The following is a 22,813-nucleotide window of genomic DNA, read 5'->3' as shown; positions in this document are numbered from 1 at the left end:
CAGCACCCTGTCCATTTTCATCTGCACCCTGTCCAATTTCATCTGCACACTGTCCCTCTTCATCAGCACCCTGTCCTTTTCCAGCAGCACCCTGTCCTTTTCCAGCAGCACCCGGTCCATTTCCAGCAGCACCCTGTCCATTTTCATCTGCACCCGTCCCTTTTCATCAGCACCCTGTCCATTTTCATCAGCACCCTGTCCATTTTCATCAGCACCGTGTCCCTTTTCAGCAGCACCCTGTCCCTTTTCAGCAGCACCCTGTCCCTTTTCAGCATCAACCTGTCCTTTTCCAGCAGCATCCTGTCCTTTTCCAGCAGTACCCTGTCCCTCTTCAGCAGCACACTGTCGTTCTTCAGCAGCACCCTGTCCTTTTCCAGCAGCACCCTGTCCCTTTTGAGCATCAACTTGTCCTTTTTCATCAGCACCCTGTCCCTTTTCAGCATCACCCTGTCCCTCTTCAGCAGCACCCTGTCCCTCTTCAGCAGCACCCTGTCCATCTTCAGCAGCACACTGTCCCTCTTCAGCAGCACCCTGTCCTTTTCCAGCAGCACCCTGTCCCTTTTCAGCATCACCCTGACCTTTTCAGCATCACCATGTCCTTTTCAGCAGCACACTGTCCCTCTTCAGCATCAGCCTGTCCTTTTCCAGTAGCACCCTGTCCCTTTTCAGCATCACCCTGTCCCTCTTCAGCAGCACACTGTCCCTCTTCAGCAGCACACTGTCCCTTTTAAGCAGCATCCTATCCTTTTCCAGCAGCACCCTGTCCCTCTTCAGCAGCACACTGTTCCTTTTCCAGCAGCACCCTATCCTTTTCCAGCAGCACCCTGTCCCTCTACAGCAGCACACTGCCTCTCTTAAGCAGCACACTCAGTCCCTGTCTCTTTTCAGCAGCAACATGTTCTTTTCCAGCAGCACCCTGTCCCCTTTTTAGCATCAACATGTCCATTTTCAGCAGCACCCTGTCCTTTTTTCAGATTCAACCAGTCCGTTTTAAAACCCTATTGTACAAGTCTTTAATATGGAAGAATAAATGCTGTACATGTTTAATACTATGCTCCACTCTTACAATTGTAATGGAATTATACCTGGCACCGGTACACATAATGACCAATTAGTAAAAGGTTTTGACTAAATCAATGCATTTTAATATGCAAAGGTTTAAATTTGCTGATTTGTAAGTTTCAATCGGATTTTACACACAAAAACACACTTTATCTGGAGCTCTGATTATTTATAATGCTCTCTAAGAGATTAAAGTGTAAGTGGGTATCTTTAACTGATGTTATGATACAAGTCAGAATGTGACAACTCAATGTTATCTGTTACCTTGAAATTAAAAGACGTACAGGCATTTTATGGTCGCTTGTTTACCGAGGATTTTAGATGATTTTATTTCAAACAATAAAGAAATTGTAGTCTATTGTAAGGATAAGAATCAGGCTTTTGTGTTAGATCAGGGCATAATCTTATATAAGATCAGAACTTGATTTCAAATATTGAATAAATCTTCATATATATGACAGAGTTTGCATCATCCACAGGCCTGTATTGTATATATTTGGGGGTTTAATGCCAGGACATACCATATGCTATGTTACCTTCTGTTATTAACCCCACAAAATTATATCCATGACAAAAAAAAATACAATGTAGGCAACTTCAGGCCCTTGTTTTATGTTCATACCAGTATTTATGTAAAAGACATTGAATGTACCCTAGATTTGGAAAATACTGTGGAATGTCATATTTGTCATCGCCATTTGTAAACATGTTAAGTTTTGGTGAGGACTTTCAGTTATGCAGGGTTTAACCTTCACAAAATTGTTGTTGATGTTTCCTGGTTAGAAGGACCAGAAGGGACCTTGCAGATACTTTATACTGATTTCTTAACTGATACTAGTGTTGACTACCTAAATGCATCTATAAATCTCCCAGCAGGTATGTTAAGATGAAGTTTTTATTGTTTCAGGTCAAGGGCAGACCAAGGCATCAAAACGTCGGGAGACAAATGGGGAGCAAGGGCCGTCCCCTAAAAAAGAAGCTAAGAAGTCTCCACGGAAATCAAGGTCACCCACAAAACAAGCGGCGGGGAATGGGGAGGGTCGTATGGATATAGAGGAACAAGAAGGATCACTGACACAGGGTGGGAAACAGAGAACCCCGCCCAAAAATGGTGTAAATGGCGGGGATCAGTATGATTCAACGAGCCCGAAAAGTGAACGTGATAGTAAAAGGTATTTAGAATCTCCTCCGAAACCTAAGCGGACTTACGAAGTGGAATTTATTGAACCAGAAAAAGAAAATGTGCCTACAAGTGAACTGGATATGTTAAATGTCTCAGAAATTCACAAAATGGATACTAGTCAGACAATTGAAAATGTAAATGGACTGGACAGTCAGATATTGACGCCTGTGAAATCGAGTGATTTAAACCGACCCGCTCCCGTCACATCCACACCTGCTCCAAATGGAATATTAAGCACAGGCCGGGGTCGACATTCTAGCGGAGTTACATACAGTAAGTTGCAACAATGTTAAGATCTTTGATAAATAGTAAGATCACAGACTTAATGATATTAAAGATTTAAGAGTGGTTTGGCACTTGAAATAAGTCAACTAGAACTTACTTATAACTGGTAATTGAATTGAAGGAAAAACCTTAAAGTCCCAGACCCTCAGGGTCCTTACAAAGTAGGAGTCTAGCCTTCGTATCTATATCAAAAGTGTATGGAAGGTAAAGCAGTGTTGAAAGAGTGATTAGTCCATCATAACAGTATTAAGCGATGTGCTATATTTTTGTTTTGGTTAAAATTTACAACTGTAATATACTCATCTCGAATAGCAACTTTTATTTTGTAATATCAAGTTTGAGACTTTAGTAATAACTAAAATAAGATAGTGATAAAAGTTTAAAGTAGTTACGCTAAAGAAGTTTTGAGAACACTGGACCACCTTCTGGTTTCTACCTGTTGCTACATGGATCTTGATAGTTTTCTAAATTGAATAAGAATGTTACACATTCCGAAAAATTGTGTCATTAGGACTGATTCATTGATGACACAGCCATTGAATTCTCACATCATTATTTACTCAAGAATTGAGATTATGCCAGATTTAAGACAGGTAAAAGGTCTGCAGCAGGTTGAGGCTTTTGAGACTGGAAAACTTTTCCCAGAGCTTAATTTACACTTTCTTGAACACTCACAGTTCTTACTTTGATAACTTTACAACTGTTAACCTTCACACAATGAGTGTAACTGATGAGAATGCATCTTTTCAAAACCCAAAATTTATGATGAAATAGTCACTGGCAGTTTCTGGAAGGGTATATTTTTCAATTACTGAGGGTTGGAGGTTACCCTTCTTTGCCATAGGCGATTCCTGGCTATTTCCCCTAGGGCCAAAAATAGCCTCTGAAATTCCCCCCAAAAAACAATAAATATAAAATATCACAAAAGTTCATAAAAAGTGTTGGTCATTTGAACAATTTTTGTTTGAAAACTTGCTTTTTCAAAGCCTTTGTTGCTAATTATACATTTACAAGGAATAAAAAGGAATTAAAGAAATCAACAAGTTACTTTTGCAAGGTTTTGCTTCGAAATTAAGTTTTGACGATGCCAATTGTTTGTACACTTTTATTGCGCTAAATCCTAATGACAATTGTGATTGGTCGATATTTACACATCAATTTACAATTATAAATGGTAATGTTCTGCAAAGGGAGGCAAATACTGCATGGTGTTTGACTTAGTGTGGTACATGTATGCATTCCTACACTACATAATATGACATCAGATTCCTAAACAAATAGCTATTTGAAAATATCATTGATAAAATGTGATTTTCTATTAAACAAAATATTTTTTCTTACTTTCAAGCGGTGTTTGATATTTGATAAAGATCTTCACTATTTGTGCATCCGGACATGAAAACTGTCAGTCAGATGGACCAACCTCATAACAAATTAAGTCGGACATGTTCAAAATTTACTGGTCAAGCAAACGGATGTCTGATATATAATATTCTCACGACTTGTTAAAAAAATTTGAGTGATAAATTTTCTGTTTTGTTGATGTTTTACTCCATATCATGATTTGTAAAACTAAATCATCGGAATTGTTTGAAAAGGTACTGAAAAAAGGGCTTGGGACAGTCTTTACCTAGTACTGGTAAAAAGTCCCTGTCAAGCTCACCGTACAAGAAGTATAGCGTGTGTATGTATTGAAACATCCTTGTATGGCATGCTTCATCATAATTGCCAATCTGATCTTAGTATAATATATATGTTGTAATTATAATGCATTAATATATCAACGAAAACTAAGAGCTCTCCAATATGGTACAAAATCAATTTAAACATGTATATATATTTACGTATGGTATACATGTATATAAAGGAACAATTTTTCAGAAACTAATTGGTTTCCAGGGAAAACAACAAGAGTGAAGAGTGAAGCACAACAGTTATAAATCATTGTCAAAAGGCTGTCTGTCAAGTAAGGAAAGTGATTGATTTAGAAGAAAAGCTGGAACATATTGTCATATTTCCTAGACTTTTATTAATATGACCATCTCATTTCAAGATATCAATACTGTACAAACTAGAGAGTTTGAACAAGAAATATATCAACACAAAACCTAAGGTTTACAAATAATGTAAGGATTTCTTTTATGAACTGGTGTTTAAAATGCTTTGCCGCTGACTTGCCCCAGCAAAGTAAGAAACAAAAATATATTAAGTATTTTTTAAAATAAATGTCTCTAGAGATGCATGCACATGTTAACATTATCATTAACTGACTACGTAAATAAGCACAAGCCTGCAAGCTCTGTACTGACTCTGCCCAAAAATAAATTGAATCCAACACTGCATGTTAGGCCTAAAAAAAAGGTCTTTTCTGATCACCCGACTTTTTTTTGTATCTCCAAAATCGATTTTTGTAAAACGAGTCCCGGAAAAACAGTACTGGAGACCATGCTATCCGACAAGGATATTTAAACAGGGCATTCAATTGACCTAACCTCTGTTGAGAAATCGTCTTATTACCCTAAGTTCGCAAGTAAATGTCACCTATGACCTGGGAGAATTTCACTGCAAGAGTCGGTAGTCCTGAATCTGAAGATCAATGGTGCTGCAAACCATGTGCTGAATGTTAGTTTATTCAATTAAAATATATTTTAAGTAAACATATGTCAATAGCAATTAAAGCCCAAAGTGACAAGTGATCAACGGTGTCTATTAACAGCAGTCAAACTCAATGTCGTGAATAACTACGCCATTATGTAAATTAACGTATACCTTTGGCAGTTTTAGCTCATTACGAACCATAATGCTTTGAACAATATCAAAAATTGAAATGTTACTTAATTCAATTTCTATTATATAAAACTAAAAGATAAATCTTTGAAGTAAATGTTAATGCTTAACAGAAAAACATTATTCTCTAGATATCCTGCTCATTGTGCACATGGTCCAAAAAGTGCAGGAAACAAGTGAAAACTTTAAACTTCCTGTCAATTTTAATGAAAGTGAACGGAGTTCTAAGTATTTTACGAAAATCCTGGTCCATATACAGTTAAGTTCTGTTAAATATTATGATTGTTTTGCCATTTTTATAAAAGAACATTGTAGGGATATTGGCAATAGGAACGCTGAATGTTTTTGTTTACTTCCGGAAGAATCCTTCTAGGTGAAAATGAAACTGAAAGTTAAAGCAAGAAAAATGTCATTGCACATTGGATTTTGACAAGGATGCGTTGGATTACAAATAATACATGCAGATTTCCTGTTTAACTCAACACTTACTGGTACAACTTCGATAACATTGAAATTTATCGCCAGTCTTCGTAACAAATCGCTACGTCAACATCTAACATATTTCGGCAGCCAGTACAGGATGTTGCTATTTTTAGTAACGAAAGGTATTTCCCCGCTATTCTAAGGTTCTACAGTGTAGTATTTTGAAGTAGAGGATTTATATTGTTGTTTATTAAATAAATAAATTGGTTATTTTTACAACAAACGAGTCTTATTTTGTGTCAAATATCATTGAATCAACATTTGACCCTACTAAAGGGAGCTAATAGTACTTTGCTAATGCTGGCAGGCAATACCCTCGACATTCCGATCCAAAGGTTTATAAAAAATCAAAAAAATCCATACCTACCGACCCGTGACCACAGAAACAAGACACATTTTTTTTTGGCCTTACATCAACAGGAACAAGTTATGATGGCAAGGGGCTATAGTGTAAGATGTCAGGATTCATCCATAATAAGTCAGTATTTGATTGACCAGTGTTGCAGAATGATAACATTTATAGTAACATTGAAAATAAGATCTTTTTGTGGTCTTATGTTAAAGACCAATTGAAATAAAAGCACTAAAATTCATATTTATATTGGTTCTATGAAGGAAGTTCATGTAACAGATAAAAAGTCAGAATGTCATTATTTTTTTTCTCGGTTAATTACATAATCAAGAATGGTGTGTTACAGCTGCCGGTGCCAAGTCTGATAATGGAGTTAATTTAACTTGGAGAAAAATAAACCAGGATGGGGGGAAAAATGACTGGAGATAATGGAAGTTACTGGGTATGTCAGTCATTCTTGATAAAAGTTACCAGCTATATCATACAGTTTAACCTGGGCTGCATTAGGCAATTCAGCCAATTACCGTCAATTACTGTGTGTAATGGGTCTAAGTGATGTATTACATGTGGCTCATGGCAGTGTTCTTAAAAGTTAATGGTACAAAACTTATAATGGTTCCAGTTGGTTGGATCTTGCCTTAAAGCTTTTTTTGAAAAGTACATTTTAAGGTAATGTTGTGTTGGGATGAAAAATAATGGAGATGTTGTCATTGCCTTGGTGCTATAGTTATCTGTGGTATGCAAACCTCTAAAGTCAGCCAGAAAACTTGCATAAGCTTTTGAATACCAGAATATTTGTTCATTTAACTTCTGTTTATGAAAATTTTGTTAGTTACAATCTGCCCTATTTATTACTATTAGTCGCAATGTCTTATACCCTCCAATGTCTTATACCCTCCTATGTCTTATACCCTCCAATGTCTTATACCCTCCAATGTCTTATACCCTCCAATGTCTTATACCCTCCAATGTCTTTTACCCTCCAATGTCTTAAACCCTCCAATGTCTTAAACCCTCCAATGTCTTTTACCCTCCAATGTCTTATACCCTCCAATGTCTTATACCCTCCAATGTCTTATACCCTCCAATGTCTTATACCCTCCAATGTCTTATACCCTCCAATGTCTTATACCCTCCAATGTCTTATACCCTCCAATGTCTTATACCCTCCAATGTCTTATACCCTCCAATGTCTTAAACCCTCCAATGTCTTATACCCTCCTATGTCTTATACCCTCCAATGTCTTATACCCTCCAATGTCTTATACCCTCCAATGTCTTATATCCTCCAATGTCTTATACCCTCCAATGTCTTATACCCTCCAATGTCTTATACCCTCCAATGTCTTATACCCTCCAATGTCTTATACCCCCCAATGTCTTATACCCCCCAATGTCTTATACCCTCCAATGTCTTATACCCCCAATGTCTTATACCCTCCAATGTCTTAAACCCTCCAATGTCTTATACCCCCCAATGTCTTATACCCTCCATTGTCTTATATCCTCCAATGTCTTATACCCTCCAATGTCTTATACCCTCCAATGTCTTATACCCTCCAATGTCTTATACCCCCCAATGTCTTATACCCCCCCAATGTCTTATACCCTCCAATGTCTTATACCCCCCAATGTCTTATACCCCCCAAATGTCTTATACCCCCCAATGTCTTATACCCTCCAATGTCTTATACCCTCCAATGTCTTATACCCTCCAATGTCTTATACCCCCTAATGTCTTATACCCTCGATCTTCCTGTATTTTTTATGAGTGTTTACTGCTCACATCATAGTTGGTGCCTGCATTAATCATAACAGTAACATTCACCCAGGTTTTCACCAAGTTCTGGTTATTCCATTAACTATGACATCTTCTTACCTGGGTACAAGTAATTGTTATGATGAAATTGTTTGTTAAATATTTGTAAATATTTGGTACATTGTGGTTCCTCAGGCATCAAGGTTAAGTGCTTCGTATTTACGTCATAACAGTGGAACCTATTTAACCTTGGATTTTTTATATTTTTTTGCTTCTGGTGATCGTTTGTGTACCTTGACTATTGCATTAATACATTCTGCCAGTTTGTAAGTAAATTAGGAGTTGGGGATCTGTTTAGAAACTTTAAGTAACACATAGATTACCGTACAGCTATTTAAAATAATATTATGTTGAACTTTTCACAATATACCAGTAGTGATCATTGACAAGGACAAATTTTGTTAGGAGGTTAGGGTTACATCTAGTCTAAAAACAGGTAGGGTAGGTATGTTTTTTAGCTCACCAGAGCACAAAGTGCTCAAGGTGAGCTATTGTGATTGGTCTTTGTCCTTCCGTCCGTCCGTCATCAATTGCTTAAAAAACATCTTCTCAAAAACTACTTGGCCAAATTCAGTGAAACTGCACAGGAAGCTGCCTTTGGTGACCCTCTACAAAAATACAACAAGTGGTCACGATTGATCAACAACAACAACAACAGCAACAACAAAATGGCTGACTTCCTGTTTTGCTTTAAAAAATATCTCTTCTGAAATTACTACTCCATATTCAATGAAACTTTACAGGAAGCTTCCTTGGGTGACCCTCTATAAAAATACAACAAGAGGTCACGATTGATCAACAACAGCAACAACAACAACAAAATAGCCAACTTCCTGTTTTGCTTTAAAAAAACATCTCCTCTAAAACTATACAAGTCCAAATTCAATGAAACTTTACATGAAGCTTCCTTGGGTAACCTTCTACAAAAATACAACAAGGGGTCATGATTGGTCAACAACAACAACAATCTGGCCAACTTTCTGTTTTGCTTTAAAAAACACCTGAAACTACCAGGCCAATTCACTGAAACTTTACAGGAGGCTTCATTGCATGACCCTCTACAAAAATACAACAAGGCATTGCAGAGATTGATCAACAACAACAACAACAACAACAAAAAGGCCAACTTACTGTTTTACTTTAAAAAAAATCTCTGAAACTTGCATGACCCATTACAAATATATAAATATATAACAAGGCATCGTCATCAATGAAGATATACATTTTTAAATTGCAACATTTTTATTAATGGTTTATCACAGAGTTGTGGCCCTTTGCTTATGTGAGCGTTTTAGGGCCATCATGGCCCTCTTGTTTATGATTGTTTTGTTAGAACATTTTGTCATCAATGAGCATATTATATGGTGTTAAAGTATATATTAATAATATATACATACAGCTGTATACATATTAAAACACACACACATTTTTTTTGTTTTTTAACCAATGAATTTGAAAGCACCAGCAATAATGAATTAGATGGTATTCACTGTATGGGTTGGGTACCAGGTTCTTAAACAGCTCCTGGTATCCCTCCATTCCCAATTTGTGACACAATGAAGGCAAGGAGTAACATTGATAATTGGTAGAGAGATATATAAGTGTCTGGAAGAAATAATCTACCTTACACACAGTGTTGAGCTGAGGTGACTTGGTTTTAGATTTATTTGAAGTAACTGCTGCCATCTCATGTATACCCATAATGTACTTTATATTATGTTATATGCTTTTTTACTTTCATGTGTTTGTACATTGTTTTATGTATGCATTTTCTCTCCATTATTTTTTGGCCAAAATGTCAAGAAGCGCCCCTTTTTGGAACATATATGTTTTTTTGGAATTATGGAAATGTGCAATAACACCTAAATATGAACAGAGAATTTAAGGAGAGACTGTGAGTCACTGTCTGTCTTGTAATCTATCTGCACATATTGATCCCCTGCTGGACATAGGAGGAAACAGATGTTTACTTTGTATTCAAAAGGCAAACACTGGTCCATGACAGCATTAACCTTTCCTGGAAAATACTTCAAGCTGTACAAACATTTCCGTGTATTATCACTATTCACATAAAACAAAGTTCATAATAATAATCTAGCATTATAAAATGATGAATTTTTTCGATTATTAATTCATGCAGTGTTAATAATGATCGCCAGAAGCAAAATTATCTGGCCATCTAAAGCTCATTTATGTTCTTAAATAAATATTCATAATGAAGTTTTTTTGTGACTTTTTTTTTTGTCAGTGGATCATAATAGTACCAGTGTTCTGCCAAGGATTGAAAAAGATGGGGCCGAATGGCCCAGCAGTCATGAAAATTAGGGGCCATTTTCAAAAGTGAAGGGCCATGACCTTTTCCAGGGAAAAAATGAAAACTTTTAAATGAAAGTGTTTTATTTACCCATTATATACATGGTGTAACATCCACATGACATCAGTATTCTCAAATATTGGACAGATCCATTTGACATTTAGAAAAAAAACTATAAACATGGCACAAATGAGACACAGTGATATATGTTAAGAACAGTTTCACATGTCAATGTGTTGTTATGCTTTATCAGGGATGTGATTGACCTGGCAGCTGTAGGGCTGAAATCATTTCGGTCATTGTGGCACTTTTGGGGTCAAAAGCACACTGCCGTAGAAGAAAAATTGGCCCCAAAGCACACTAGTATCTTTTTTAATCAGCTAAAAAAAATAAAAAATCTTTTATTTTTATTTATTTATTTTTTCTTTCTTTTTTTTTGGGGGGGGGGTCCTTGGGGCCATTAGATCGGCGGAATTCCGCGAATCCGCGGACAAATCACATCGCTAAATTGTAACCCTCCCCACCCAGGAATATTTTCCTGTTTTGCATTCCTCTAATGCACCAGGGCCTCATTGAAATTGAATTTGTTTATATCCCCCCCACACTAATTGCCATGATGATGACATTGAATTTAGTAAAAAAAATATACTACCCCTCGCAGTTGGATAGTTACATGTATTCGGACCAATGAAAATCGTTGTTTTATCGAATGAATGCTCTGCTGTAAAACTTCTGAAAAAGAAATCGATTAAGTAAAAACGGCTCTTTAAAAATTCAATTAAGTCAGAACGGCTTTTCGAAAAACGGGCGCGCCGATCGGCCCGTCTACAGGTATTTCGTTGCGCCATCCCGATTTTTTCTGCGCCAATGGCGCAAGGGCACGTCCTTGGCAGAACACTGATAGTACAGACATTAAGATGTGGAGATAATAATGCCATGTAAGGGGTGTTAAAGAAATACACAGAGGAAGGGTATCATTTCTGATGAAAGACACAAAATGTACTATGACTAATAGTTTTGTTGCAGCAATTTGCTATATTCTGATATCTGTATCATGAAAGTTTCAGTACCTACTGTTCATGTTTGAAAAACATTGGTATGAGAGCACATTTCTGCTCATATGTCACATTCCTAAGGAAATGATCAGCAGTTCACACAACTCTATACATTTTACATTGACTGAACAATGGTTATGGCAACAAACATTTATTGCCATTGACTGTTAAAGATACACTAACTTGATATAAATCTTTCCAAGGCTCCCACTTGAGGCAGAATGACCAGCTATTAATTATTGTCAATAATGGGAATCATTCCTATTACCATGGTAACAAATTAGTTGTCACGGAAATTCGCATAAATACATTAGATTGCTGGACAATAACAAAGTTGCACTTAATTCTAATTTAGTCTTCTGGGTGCCTGTGAACATGGAAGTAACAATGCCAGTGTTTAATAAGAATAGTGTCCTGTTGGACAAAAAAATCTCATAATAAAATCTGAGTTGCTTCCCTTTAGCGTCCCTTTATTTTAGCAATGTAAAGAAAAATAATGTAAAAACTGTATCAGAGAATTTGAATTTGCATCATATAGGTGTGTACATGTCTTACTTAGAGCCTTTTAAAACCTATTTCATTTTGGCATTTACAGCATATATATTTAGATGATGATATACATTTTATCTTAATGATTTGATCCCATATTGAAAATGAATATTCTTTCTTTTCCATATTGAAACATTCATCATATTTCGTCTTATTTTACAGGTGATGATGACCACACGGATGTCAGTGACGATGAAGCTTATGCTTTTGAACTACAAGTGAGTAAACCAGTCTGTGTGTGTGGAACTGTTTGTTAAACTTGTAAACCAGACTATTTGTGGACTTGTTCGTTTTTGTGAATAAAAAACAAGTCTATATATCAACTGGTTTGAATTTGTGAGTAATAAAGGCTATATATGGACTCATTTGTATTTTGTCAATCGGAACATCTTGGCCATTTTCAATCGAAAAACAACCTCAATGTATATAGTCTGTTTACAATTTCAGATTCTTACATATAACTACCCTGTTGGTATATTGCGTTCTAATTTAAATGTAGCAGTTAAACCTAAGGCCTTGACTCTTAGGAATCTTAATTATTTATGCAATAATATGTTTCACTGGTAATCAATTTGAACTTAGTAATACAAATTCCACTTTTAAATACAATTAATTTACATCAATATCATTAATATTTTAAACTATTTCTTCTAAGCACTGGCATACAACCAAGGTTGTTTTTGATGGAAAATTGCCCACGGTGCTCTGATTGTGTTATTGTGATTAAACCAGGCTGTATATGGACCGGTTTGTATTTGTGAGGTAACCAGACTATATATGGACTGGTTTGTATTTGTGAGGTAACCAGACTATATATGGACTGGTTTGTATTTGTGAGGTAACCAGACTATATATGGACTGGTTTGTATTTGTGAGGTAACCAGACTATATATGGACTGGTTTGTATTTGTGAGGTAACCAGACTATATATGGACTGGTTTGTATTTGTGAGGTAACCAAACTATATATGGACCGGTTTGTATTTGTGAGGTAACCAGACTATATATGGACCGGTTTGTATTTGTGAGGTAACCAGACTATATATGGACCGGTTTGTATTTGTGAGGTAACCAGACTATATATGGACCGGTTTGTATGTGTGAGGTAACCAGACTGTATATGGACCGGTTTGTATGTGTGAGGTAACCAGACTGTATATGGACCGGTTTGTATGTGTGAGGTAAGCAGACTGTATATGGACCGGTTTGTATTTGTGAGGTAACCAGGCTGTATATGGACCGGTTTGTATTTGTGAGGTAACCAGACTATATATGGACTGGTTTGTATGTGTGAGGTAACCAGACTATATATGGACTGGTTTGTATGTGTGAGGTAACCAGACTATATATGGACTGGTTTGTATTTGTGAGTTAACAAGGCTACATGTGGACTGGTTTGTACTTGCGAGTTAACAAGGCTACTTGTGTACTGGTTTGTATTTGTGGGACCAGGCCTCATTATGGACTGCTTTTTATTTGAAATGTAGCATCTTAGACTTTCAATAACATGAATGAGTCTTGGTATGGAATTGTATATTGATTTAACAAAATACTAAAAATTAAGTCAAAGGGAAGTTTTCTTAAACTTTTAAATACATATAGGAACTTGTACTTATAACGGTATTTTAGCGTGACAAGATCATTTTGTTATTGGTTGTTGGTCAGTTTTTTTATCATGATTAGACAATATCCAAGTAAACATACAGTGGTGAGCTTGCGTGGTAAGTTTTCATTCTATGTTCAATGTTTTCAAAGAGAATAAGCGGAGGTATCATTAAACTTTGTGAGAGTTTTGGTGCCCTTTGTGGTGTGCAAACACTTCGATGTTGGCCTTTGCTGCATATACTATTAACATTATCTTTAAAGGTGGAAGACATTTTCACTGTTTATACAAAGGTGATGTTCACATAGCTTGGACACTTAAATGTGGTCCTCCAGTCCTTTGATAGTTCTTTAAGTTATGTTTTTCTTGTAGCTAAATAGTCTCACTTTTCTGACAGTGTATAATGTATAGATTTGGTCAATTATTGTAGGAAATATTTAACTTTGTTTTGGGTAATATGGTTTTGGGGATTTTAGGACATGTTTACTGTATATATTTTATCATATATGATATATAATGATACTTTTTCAATTGAACTTCTTAGAATTGTATTGAAATTGTATTAAACATTATCAAAGGACTGAATGGCCTTTACAATTCTAGCGTCCAATTTCGTTTGTGGAGTTAATTATTATCTCCTGGTTAGCTGAGAAATACTGACTGAGGTGTTGATATCCGCTTCTCACGCTCTTGTTATAGTTTGCTTTGATTGAAAACATTCTTCCATTTATATATATGACATTTGCTATCTTTTTCTCTTTTTTATTAGATATCCTGAAGCTTTTATGATATATTGTATTTATTTTGTGTTAATTGTAGTTCAATATTTATACTTGTTGATTTTGTCAATAACCTTTGTTAGGTAGAAAGTTTCATTGTTTATAGACACAGTAGGTCACAGGTGTTTTCTTGACAGAGCCTGGTTGTGTTTTGCTTAAATATTTGGTGTTTATTAAAGATTATCAAAAGTTAATAAAAATGCTTTCATTGCTATGTATTGAAAAAAGTAACATGTTAGGACATTAAAAATGTATATAATTGGCTGTTACAATATGTGACAAGGCTCTGTATGAAGGAACGTGGGCCTCAGGGAAAGCTTTTAAAGAAAACATCTGTGTATTTTACTGTTGTTCCTTTTTCTTGTATTTTGTTATAATTTGTCATCATCTTTCACATGCCAGATTTCTTTGAAAAAAAATATTCTAGAAATGACACAGTATATATGTTAGAATGACTTTTAACTTTGCTTTATAATGTATTTTGCCTTGCTTACCCTGCACATACATTTGGCATCTGAAATTTCATCGACAACTTTGCTTTTACACTGTTTTGTATATGACTTGCACCAGGTATAACCTAGAGCATGCATGGTTTCTGTTTGGTTTTCAGTTACGATCTTCTAGTCCCACAGCCTCAAACATTTCCCTGAAATCATTCTCTACTATCAATAGCTCATCGTTGCGTACAAAGTCGGTAGGTGCTTTCAGCTTTCCATATTTTTAATGCCTGTAAATTTGTGCATAAAAAGTTTTTAAGGGAAATTCATCAGAATATGCAGCTGCAACCTCCTGCTTACAACTTAAAGCTCACGATATGCTTATTCATTTATGGATTACGCTTTTAATAGCAACTATTTGTACTTACAAAATGGTAAGACTTGTAAAGTCTTCAATATCTGTGTTTTGTTCTACACATTCGATAAAAATAGCTAGTAATTATAAATGAGTCATCTGGGTTAGAAGAACTTTTTTATCCAATATATTATTTATATGTTCATCCATTACAGAATATTTAAGTCTTCTGACTTTCACTTTGCTAGAATTTGTTGTGTACAATGTCATAATTGTAGGTGTCTGGTTAAATACATGTAGACCATCATATAATCAAGTTCCCCATGAAGGTCCGCACTTTGATAAACAACTGCCCCTGCCTCTCTGTGACTCAAGTGCTTTGATTCAGTCAGTATCATGTGTGACTTCCATGCAGTTCATTGTTTGGTGTTTCTGTTCATTGATGCATGAATGATATACATGAGTTTGTGTTTTGTAACATATATAAGATATAATGTTATTTTCTCCAAAACAGGAGATGTATAAAATAATGTATTGGGTATAGATTTTCTTTGTATTGAATAACTATGAAATGTTTGATGATCCTTGCATATTTATATAATAAAGCAAGTGATAATAGTATTGTTGAATATAGAAAACCACAATGTAAATGTTGAACTGTTTGTTTCAAACATTGTGTTGATGTGACTCAGCCATCAAACATTAATATACCATTCTTGTAACAACGCATGCCTCTGCAGTGTTTTAGCCCGGGTATTGCGGGAATGTGTCTGTCGGGACGGTTCTGGCACTCGAACGTTGTACAGGTCAGTCACCATGGCAACATGACATCACTTCCTGTTGTGACAGTGGCTGTTTTATCACTTCAGTATCTTGTATTATTTTAGTCTGTTAGTTTTCTTGCTATTTTTACACTCATCTAAAGATATGAAGAGGAGTAAAGGTATTGGCAGCCCTGGAAACACCCAAGATTAAAGACTAAAACCACACAATGTCTAGAAAGACCCCTTAAACTGGCTTTAATAATTGTAGAGTTAAGTCCCTTGAAAACTTTGGTCATACTTCACAAACCTTTAAAATATTTACATGAAGATCACTGTATGAAACTTGTTTTCCAGTTACAGTATGCATTAATGCAGCAAGTAACATTACCTGGGCTTAAACAAATGTTGAGTTATGTCCCTTGTCCAACTTTGAAAATCAGGCAATCGTTTGTCTTTTCTTTTGGTGCTCTAAAGTCGATGTACTGCTATGGTATTGAAAGTGCCATTGTTTTTCCAGATAAAAATAAGTAGAGCTTTTTGTGTGTGGAAAACTATCATTTTGATGCTATATTCTATTTTAATAATGATTTGAATGTATTTTGCCGTATTTTAAGATTTGTTTTGGCATTGATAAATGTTAATTATGTTTTCATTACATTGTAATATGTTCTGTTTTCGCTCTGCAATGTTTTCGGAACAAAAGCACTTGTTTTTTAAGTAGCTTTAATTTTTTGCTTTATTTGCAATAAACAGAAATTCAGCGAAAGTTAAATAGTATGATTTATTCTGACATGATAATATTGTTTGAAAAACAGACAAATATTTCCATTATTTTGTGAAATTGTTGTGTAACTGAGTGAACTTTATAATGTGAAAGAGAAAGGCCTTTATACAGCAAGTCAGAATAAAATTTAACAATGTTTGCAGGCTCAGCATATTCTTCATCTTTCATATTGGTATGCACCATGGTTTATTGATGTGGTTGTTGCATTCATGCTGTTAAATATTTAATAATCTATATAATGAATATGGAGCCTTCTCAGCCACTGAAGTAATAGCCAGACAAATCATTGATTTTAAGTAATTAGGGAGCCAAATGCCATTGTGCCAACATCACTTCAATACTTTTTTTTAAGATGGAAAAATTCAAGGTTGAAAATAGAGAAGGCAGTATCAGCTTGTTTTGGAGAAAGGTCGCTTGCCATTATAGCCTTTAAGTGTCGCCCACAGTGGAGTTGTGTAATTATGTATACATACTTATACTTAAATTGTGGCACTGTGGTAAATACATTATTTCATGGATACCGTTTTTATGCCCCCAAAGGTGGGCATATTAAAATCGCACCCTCCGTCCGTCCGTGTGTCCGGCTCAATAACTCATGTCCGGGCTGTGACTTTCCCTTGTATGGACAGATTTTAAAATAACTTGCCACATGTGTTCCACATACTAAGATGACGCGTCACATGCATGACCCGTGTTCATACCTTTAAGGTCAAGGTCACACTTAGTGATTATTCACAATGGAGCATAGGTTGTCGTGTCTGGGCTGTAACTTTCCCTTGTATGGACAGATTTTAAAATAACTTGCCACATGTGTTCCACATACTAAAACGACGTGCTGCATGCAAGACCCGTGTTCCTACCTCTAAGGTCAAGGTCACACTTAGTGTTTATTCACAATGGAGTGCTGCATATAAGGACATAGAGCATAGGTTGTCGTGTCCGGGCTGTAACTTTCCCTTGTATGGACAGATTTCAAAATAACTTGCCACATGTGTTCCACATACCAAGACGACGTGTCGCGTGCAAGACCCGTGTCCCTACCTCTAAGGTGAAAGATACACTTAGTGTTTATTCACAATGGAATGCTGAATATAAGGTCATAAGAGTGTAGGTTGTCAAATATGGGTGGTATTTTTTATGTTCAGAGGCAATTTAAAATGACTTGCTGTATGTATTTGACATGTAAAGGCAAGATCAACTTTTCATGTACTGACCTTGTTCATAGGTCAATGTCACATTCGGGGGCATTTGTCACATACTGTGACAGCTCTTTGTTTTCTCATTTTTTGCAACCAAATATTGCTAGGAAGACCATTCATTTTCAAATCATTTGAATCATGATCTCATTATTTTGAATCTGAGGAGGTGAAATTTAATGCAGGGTTATATGTGGCACCTGTGAGGAGACTCACATGAAAGGGATGGAATCACAAGAATCATTTGAGATTGAAACTTGATACACATTAATGATGAAAAAATATCCATTACAGCAGCAATTTAGTCCCATTATTCTAGATAAGCTATTTAAAGACTGCGTTTCTGAAGCATTTGCATCAGTTGGTTGTCCTTTCTTTGGGTATGATTGAGTTAACCAAAATCTGGCATTCTTAACCTATTCTAGATAGACATGCTTGTAAAGTATATAAATAATAATAGCATCCCAGAAGATTTCTTGTAATAATGAGGGTGCATTTCTGTTCACTGTTTATGCATTTCATTTACGGATGTTCTAGGGAAAATGAATGCTGGAAATAATTTCTAAACAGGCGTAGCCATTTTCACACATCAATCTTTCAACACAGAAACTGAAGTTTAATCAACATTTCACAGGTATTTGTGCTCAGAAAATACATCTCGGAAGTGTCTTATCAATATTTATTAAGTTGAAGAATGTTAACACATGTTTCCCTGGTAATCAAGGTGGCTAAGTGCTGACTGGAATTAGATCAGTCATTCTGAACTGTATTTTTCTTGAAATTGTAGAATGGGGCAGCATGAAATTGATTAATTAAGCTGTTACAAAGCCATTTCCAGCTCCTGTTGCTCTTTAATTTTATATTGAAAATGAATAGAGAAATGTGATGCATGCTGCTGCTCAAACAGATGGCAGCTAGATATATATAGTGGTATAGATGTTGAGAAATTGTGGGTCAAAGCCCCACCAAGGTGAGAGTGGTTTAGTGGTCCATGTGTCAACCTCTGACTTGAAAGTTAGCTCCACCAAGGTGAGAATGGTTCAATGGGCCAGGTGTCCACCTCACACTCCAGAAGTTGTTGCAGTTCAAGCTCCACTAAGTTAAGAGAGGTTTAGTGGTCCAGGTATCCACCTTTCACTTAAGAAGTTGTTGGTTCAAGCCCCACTAAGGTTAGAGTGGTCTTGTGGTCCAGGTGTTCACCTTTCACTTGAGAAGTTGTGGGTTCAAGCCCCACTCCTGTGAGAGTGGTTGAGTGGTCCAGGTGTTCACCTTTCACTTGAGAAGTTGTTGGTTCAAGCTCCACTAAGCTAAGAGAGGTTTAGTGGTCCAGAATATCCACCTTTCACTGGAGAAATTGTTGGTTCAAGCCCCACTAAGGTTAGAGTGGTCTTGTGGTCCAGGACTGGTGTTCACATTTCACTTGAGAAGTTTTTGGTTCAAGCCCCACTCCGGTGAGAGTGGTTGAGTGGTCCAGGTGTTCACCTTTCACTTCAGAAGTTGTTGGTTCAAGCCCCACTCCGGTGAGAGTGGTTGAGTGGTCCAGGTGTTCACCTTTCACTTCAGAAGTTGTTGGTTCAAGCCCCACTCCGGTGAGAGTGGTTGAGTGGTCCAGGTGTTCACCTTTCACTTGAGAAATTGTTGGTTCAAGCTCCACTAAGGTAAGAGTGGTCTTGTGGTCCAGGTGTTCACCTTTCACTTGGGAAGTTTTTGGTTCAAGCTCCACTAAGCTAAGAGAGGTTTAGTGGTCCAGGTATCCACCTTTCACTTGAGAAATTGTTGGTTCAAGCCCCACTAAGGTTAGAGTGGTCTTGTGGTCCAGGACTGGTGTTCACCTTTCACTTGAGAAGTTTTTGGTTCAAGCCCCACTTTGGTGAGAGTGGTTCAGAGTGGTACATGTGCCCACCTCCCTCTTGAGAGGTTTTGGGTTCAAGTCCCACTATGGTGAGAGTGGTCTTGTGGTCCAGGTGTCCACCTCTCATTTGAGAGCTTGTATGTCAAGTCCCACTAAAGTAAGAGTGGTTTTGTAGTCCAGATGTCCAGGGTGTGTCAACCTCACATTGAGTGATTATTGGTTCATTTCCCACCAAAATGAGACTCATTTAGTGGCCCAAGTGTCCACCTCTCACTCCAGAGATTGTGGGTTAATTTCCACCAATGTGATAGTATTTAATTTAATTGATCCTGACATCTACCTCCCACATTCAGAGGTTGTGGGTGTAAGTCCCACTAAGGTGAGTGAGGTTAAACGGTCTGGGTGTCTACCTTACACTCTAGAGGTTGTGCGTTTAAACCCCACTAAGGTCAGTGTGCATTAGTGGTCCAGGTATCCACCTCACACTTCATAGGTTAATTGTGGGTTCAATCTCAACTAAGGTTAGTGTGGTCGAGTGTTCCAGGTGTCTGCCTCTTAGCCAAAAGATTGTTGGTTCATTAACCTTACCAGTGTCACTTTTAAAGGAAAACAGTTCTGCTGTAGAGTAATTCATAACTGTCTTATAAAAAAAACAAGCTGTAATGAATTATGATCTAAACCTAACATTTTGGTTTTCATAAAACTTTTTTTATTGAAATGATTATCTTAGTCTATGAGTTTCAAAACACTGCACTTGTGGGATATGAATGTGTGACAGAAGTATTGAGCTACTTCTGTTTGTATATTGAATTATGTACATCTTGCGCTGAGTGCTTAAGCTAGAATACAACATTAATCAGAGAATATTATAAGACTTTGGCACAAGAACCAGCACTAACATAATACATTATTGTTGTTTATGTTGTGATATTGCTTTTATTAAGAGTAATAATGGAGTCTGGACTTCTTCCAGGAATGTGACACATTTCCGATGCTGGTTTCTTGGGCTGCAACTAAAGAAAATCACCCGATTTGTCCCATTTTGTATTCCTTTATTTAGTATGTTGGTCTTTTGAAGTGTATGGGAAGATCAAATGTAACAGTATAGTGTCTTGGAGTGGTCAACCTGTGTGTATGTCAACTGTAAAATTTCTGTGTGTTAGGCTTTGATCTGTGTGCCTCCAAACAGGGTGTGGCTTCTGGGCTTTTCCCTGTAGTTTTTGTTATCTTATTCCTTAGTACAGGTATCCTGCAATTAGGTAGCGTTAAATTAAGTACTGAAAATTGAAGCTGCACATGTACTTTTTCTGTTAATCCTGTTCTGCGAGCTGCAAACTCGCTGATGTTAATCCTGTTCTGTTAGCAGCAAACTCACTGCTGTCAATACCGTTCTGCTAGCAGCAAACTCACTGCTGCCAATCCTGTTCTGCTAGCAGCAAACTCAATGCTGCCAATCCCGTTCTGCTAGCAGCATACTCACTGCTGCCAATCTTGTTCTGCTAGCAGCAAACTCACTGCTGCCAAGCATGTTCTGCTAGCTGCCAACTCACTCCTGTTAATCCTGTTCTGCTAGCAGCAAACTCACTGCTGTTAATCCTGTTCTGCTAGATGGCAACTCACAGCTGTCAATCATGTTCCTGCAAGCAGCAAACTTGCTACTGTTTATTCTGTTCTGCTAGCAGCAAACTCACTTCTGTAAAACCTGTTCTGCCAGCTGCAAACACACTGCTGTCAATCATGTTCTGCTTGCTGCCAACTCACTGCTGTTAATCCTGTTATGCCAGCTGCTTACTCACTGCTGTCAATCCTGTTCTGCTAGCTGCCAACTCACTGCTGTCAAACCTGTTCTGCCAGCTGCAAACACACTGCTGTCAATCATGTTCTGCTAGTAGCAAACTCACTGCAGTCAAACCTGTTCTGCCAGCTGCAAACACACTGCTGTCAATCATGTTCTGCTAGCTGCCAACTCACTACTGTCAAACCTGTTCTGCCAGCTGCAAACACACTGCTGTCAATCATGATGCTAGCAGCAAATTCACTGCTGTAAAACCTGTTCTGCCAGCTGCAAACACACTGCTGTCAATCATTTTCTGCTAGCTGCCAACTCACTGCTGTTCATCCTGTTCTGCCAGCTGCAAACTCACTGCTGTCAATCCTGTTCTGCTAGCAGCAAACTCACTGTTGTCAATCATGTTATGCGAGCAGCAAACTCACTGCTGTCAATCATGTTCTGCTAGTAGCAAACTCACTGCAGTCAAACCTGTTCTGCCAGCTGCAAACACACTGCTGTCAATCATGTTCTGCTAGCTGCCAACTCACTGCTGTCAAACCTGTTCTGCCAGCTGCAAACACACTGCTGTCAATCATATTCTGCTAGCAGCAAATTCACTGCTGTAAAACCTGTTCTGCCAGCTGCAAACACACTGCTGTCAATCATTTTCTGCTAGCTGCCAACTCACTGCTGTTCATCCTGTTCTGCCAGCTGCAAACTCACTGCTGTCAATCCTGTTCTGCTAGCAGCAAACTCACTGTTGTCAATCATGTTATGCGAGCAGCAAACTCACTGCTGTTTTTATCCAGTTCTGCTAGCTGCCAACGCACTGCTGTTTATCCAGTTCTGCTAGCTGCCAACTCACTGCTGTTTATCCTGTTCTGCTAGCAGCAAACTCACTGCTGCCAATCATGTTCTGCTAGCTGCCAACTCGCTGCTGTTAATCCTGTTCTGCTAGATGGCAACTCACAGCTGTCAATCATGTTCTGCTAGCAGCAGACTCACTGCTGTTAATCCTGTTCTGCTAGCAGCAAACTCATTGCTGTCAATCCTGTTCTGCTAGCAGCAAACTCACTGCTGTCAATCCTGTTCTGCTAGCAGCAAACTCATTGCTGTTTATCCTGTTTTGTTAGCAGCAAACTCACTGCTGTTTATCCTGTTCTGCTAGCAGCAAACTCACTGCTGTTAATCCTGTTCTGCTAGCAGCAAACTCACTGCTGTTAATCCTGTTCTGCTAGCTGCAAACTCACGGCTGTCAATCTTGTTCTGCTAGCTGTAAACTCACTGCTGTCAATCCTGTTCTGCTAGCTGTAAACTCACTGCTGTCAATCATGTTCTGCTAGCTGCAAACTCACTGCTGTCAATTCTGTTCTGCTAGCTGCAA

General features: G+C 37.4%; 1 protein-coding gene across 3 annotated transcripts in view; it reads left to right on the top strand.

Moving 5' to 3' along the window:
• The window catches only part of LOC128210396 (actin-binding LIM protein 1-like), a 58,249-nt gene that overhangs the window by 7,478 nt on the left and 27,958 nt on the right, over positions 1-22,813 (top strand). For 2 of the 3 annotated variants that reach the window (XM_052914738.1, XM_052914737.1), the window contains exons 2-4: positions 1,970-2,518; positions 12,052-12,107; positions 14,881-14,964. In XM_052914738.1, coding sequence (XP_052770698.1) covers positions 1,970-2,518; positions 12,052-12,107; positions 14,881-14,964 — 689 coding nt within the window. The remainder of the gene's footprint in view (positions 1-1,969; positions 2,519-12,051; positions 12,108-14,880; positions 14,965-22,813) is intronic. The other variant, XM_052914739.1, reaches the window with a different exon arrangement.

The sequence above is a fragment of the Mya arenaria genome, chromosome 12, assembly GCF_026914265.1.
Source record: "Mya arenaria isolate MELC-2E11 chromosome 12, ASM2691426v1".
In the NCBI taxonomy this organism is placed as follows: Eukaryota; Metazoa; Mollusca; class Bivalvia; order Myida; family Myidae; genus Mya; species Mya arenaria.
Note: the sequence above shows the minus strand (reverse complement) of the source record. Positions and strands in the feature narration are given on the sequence as shown.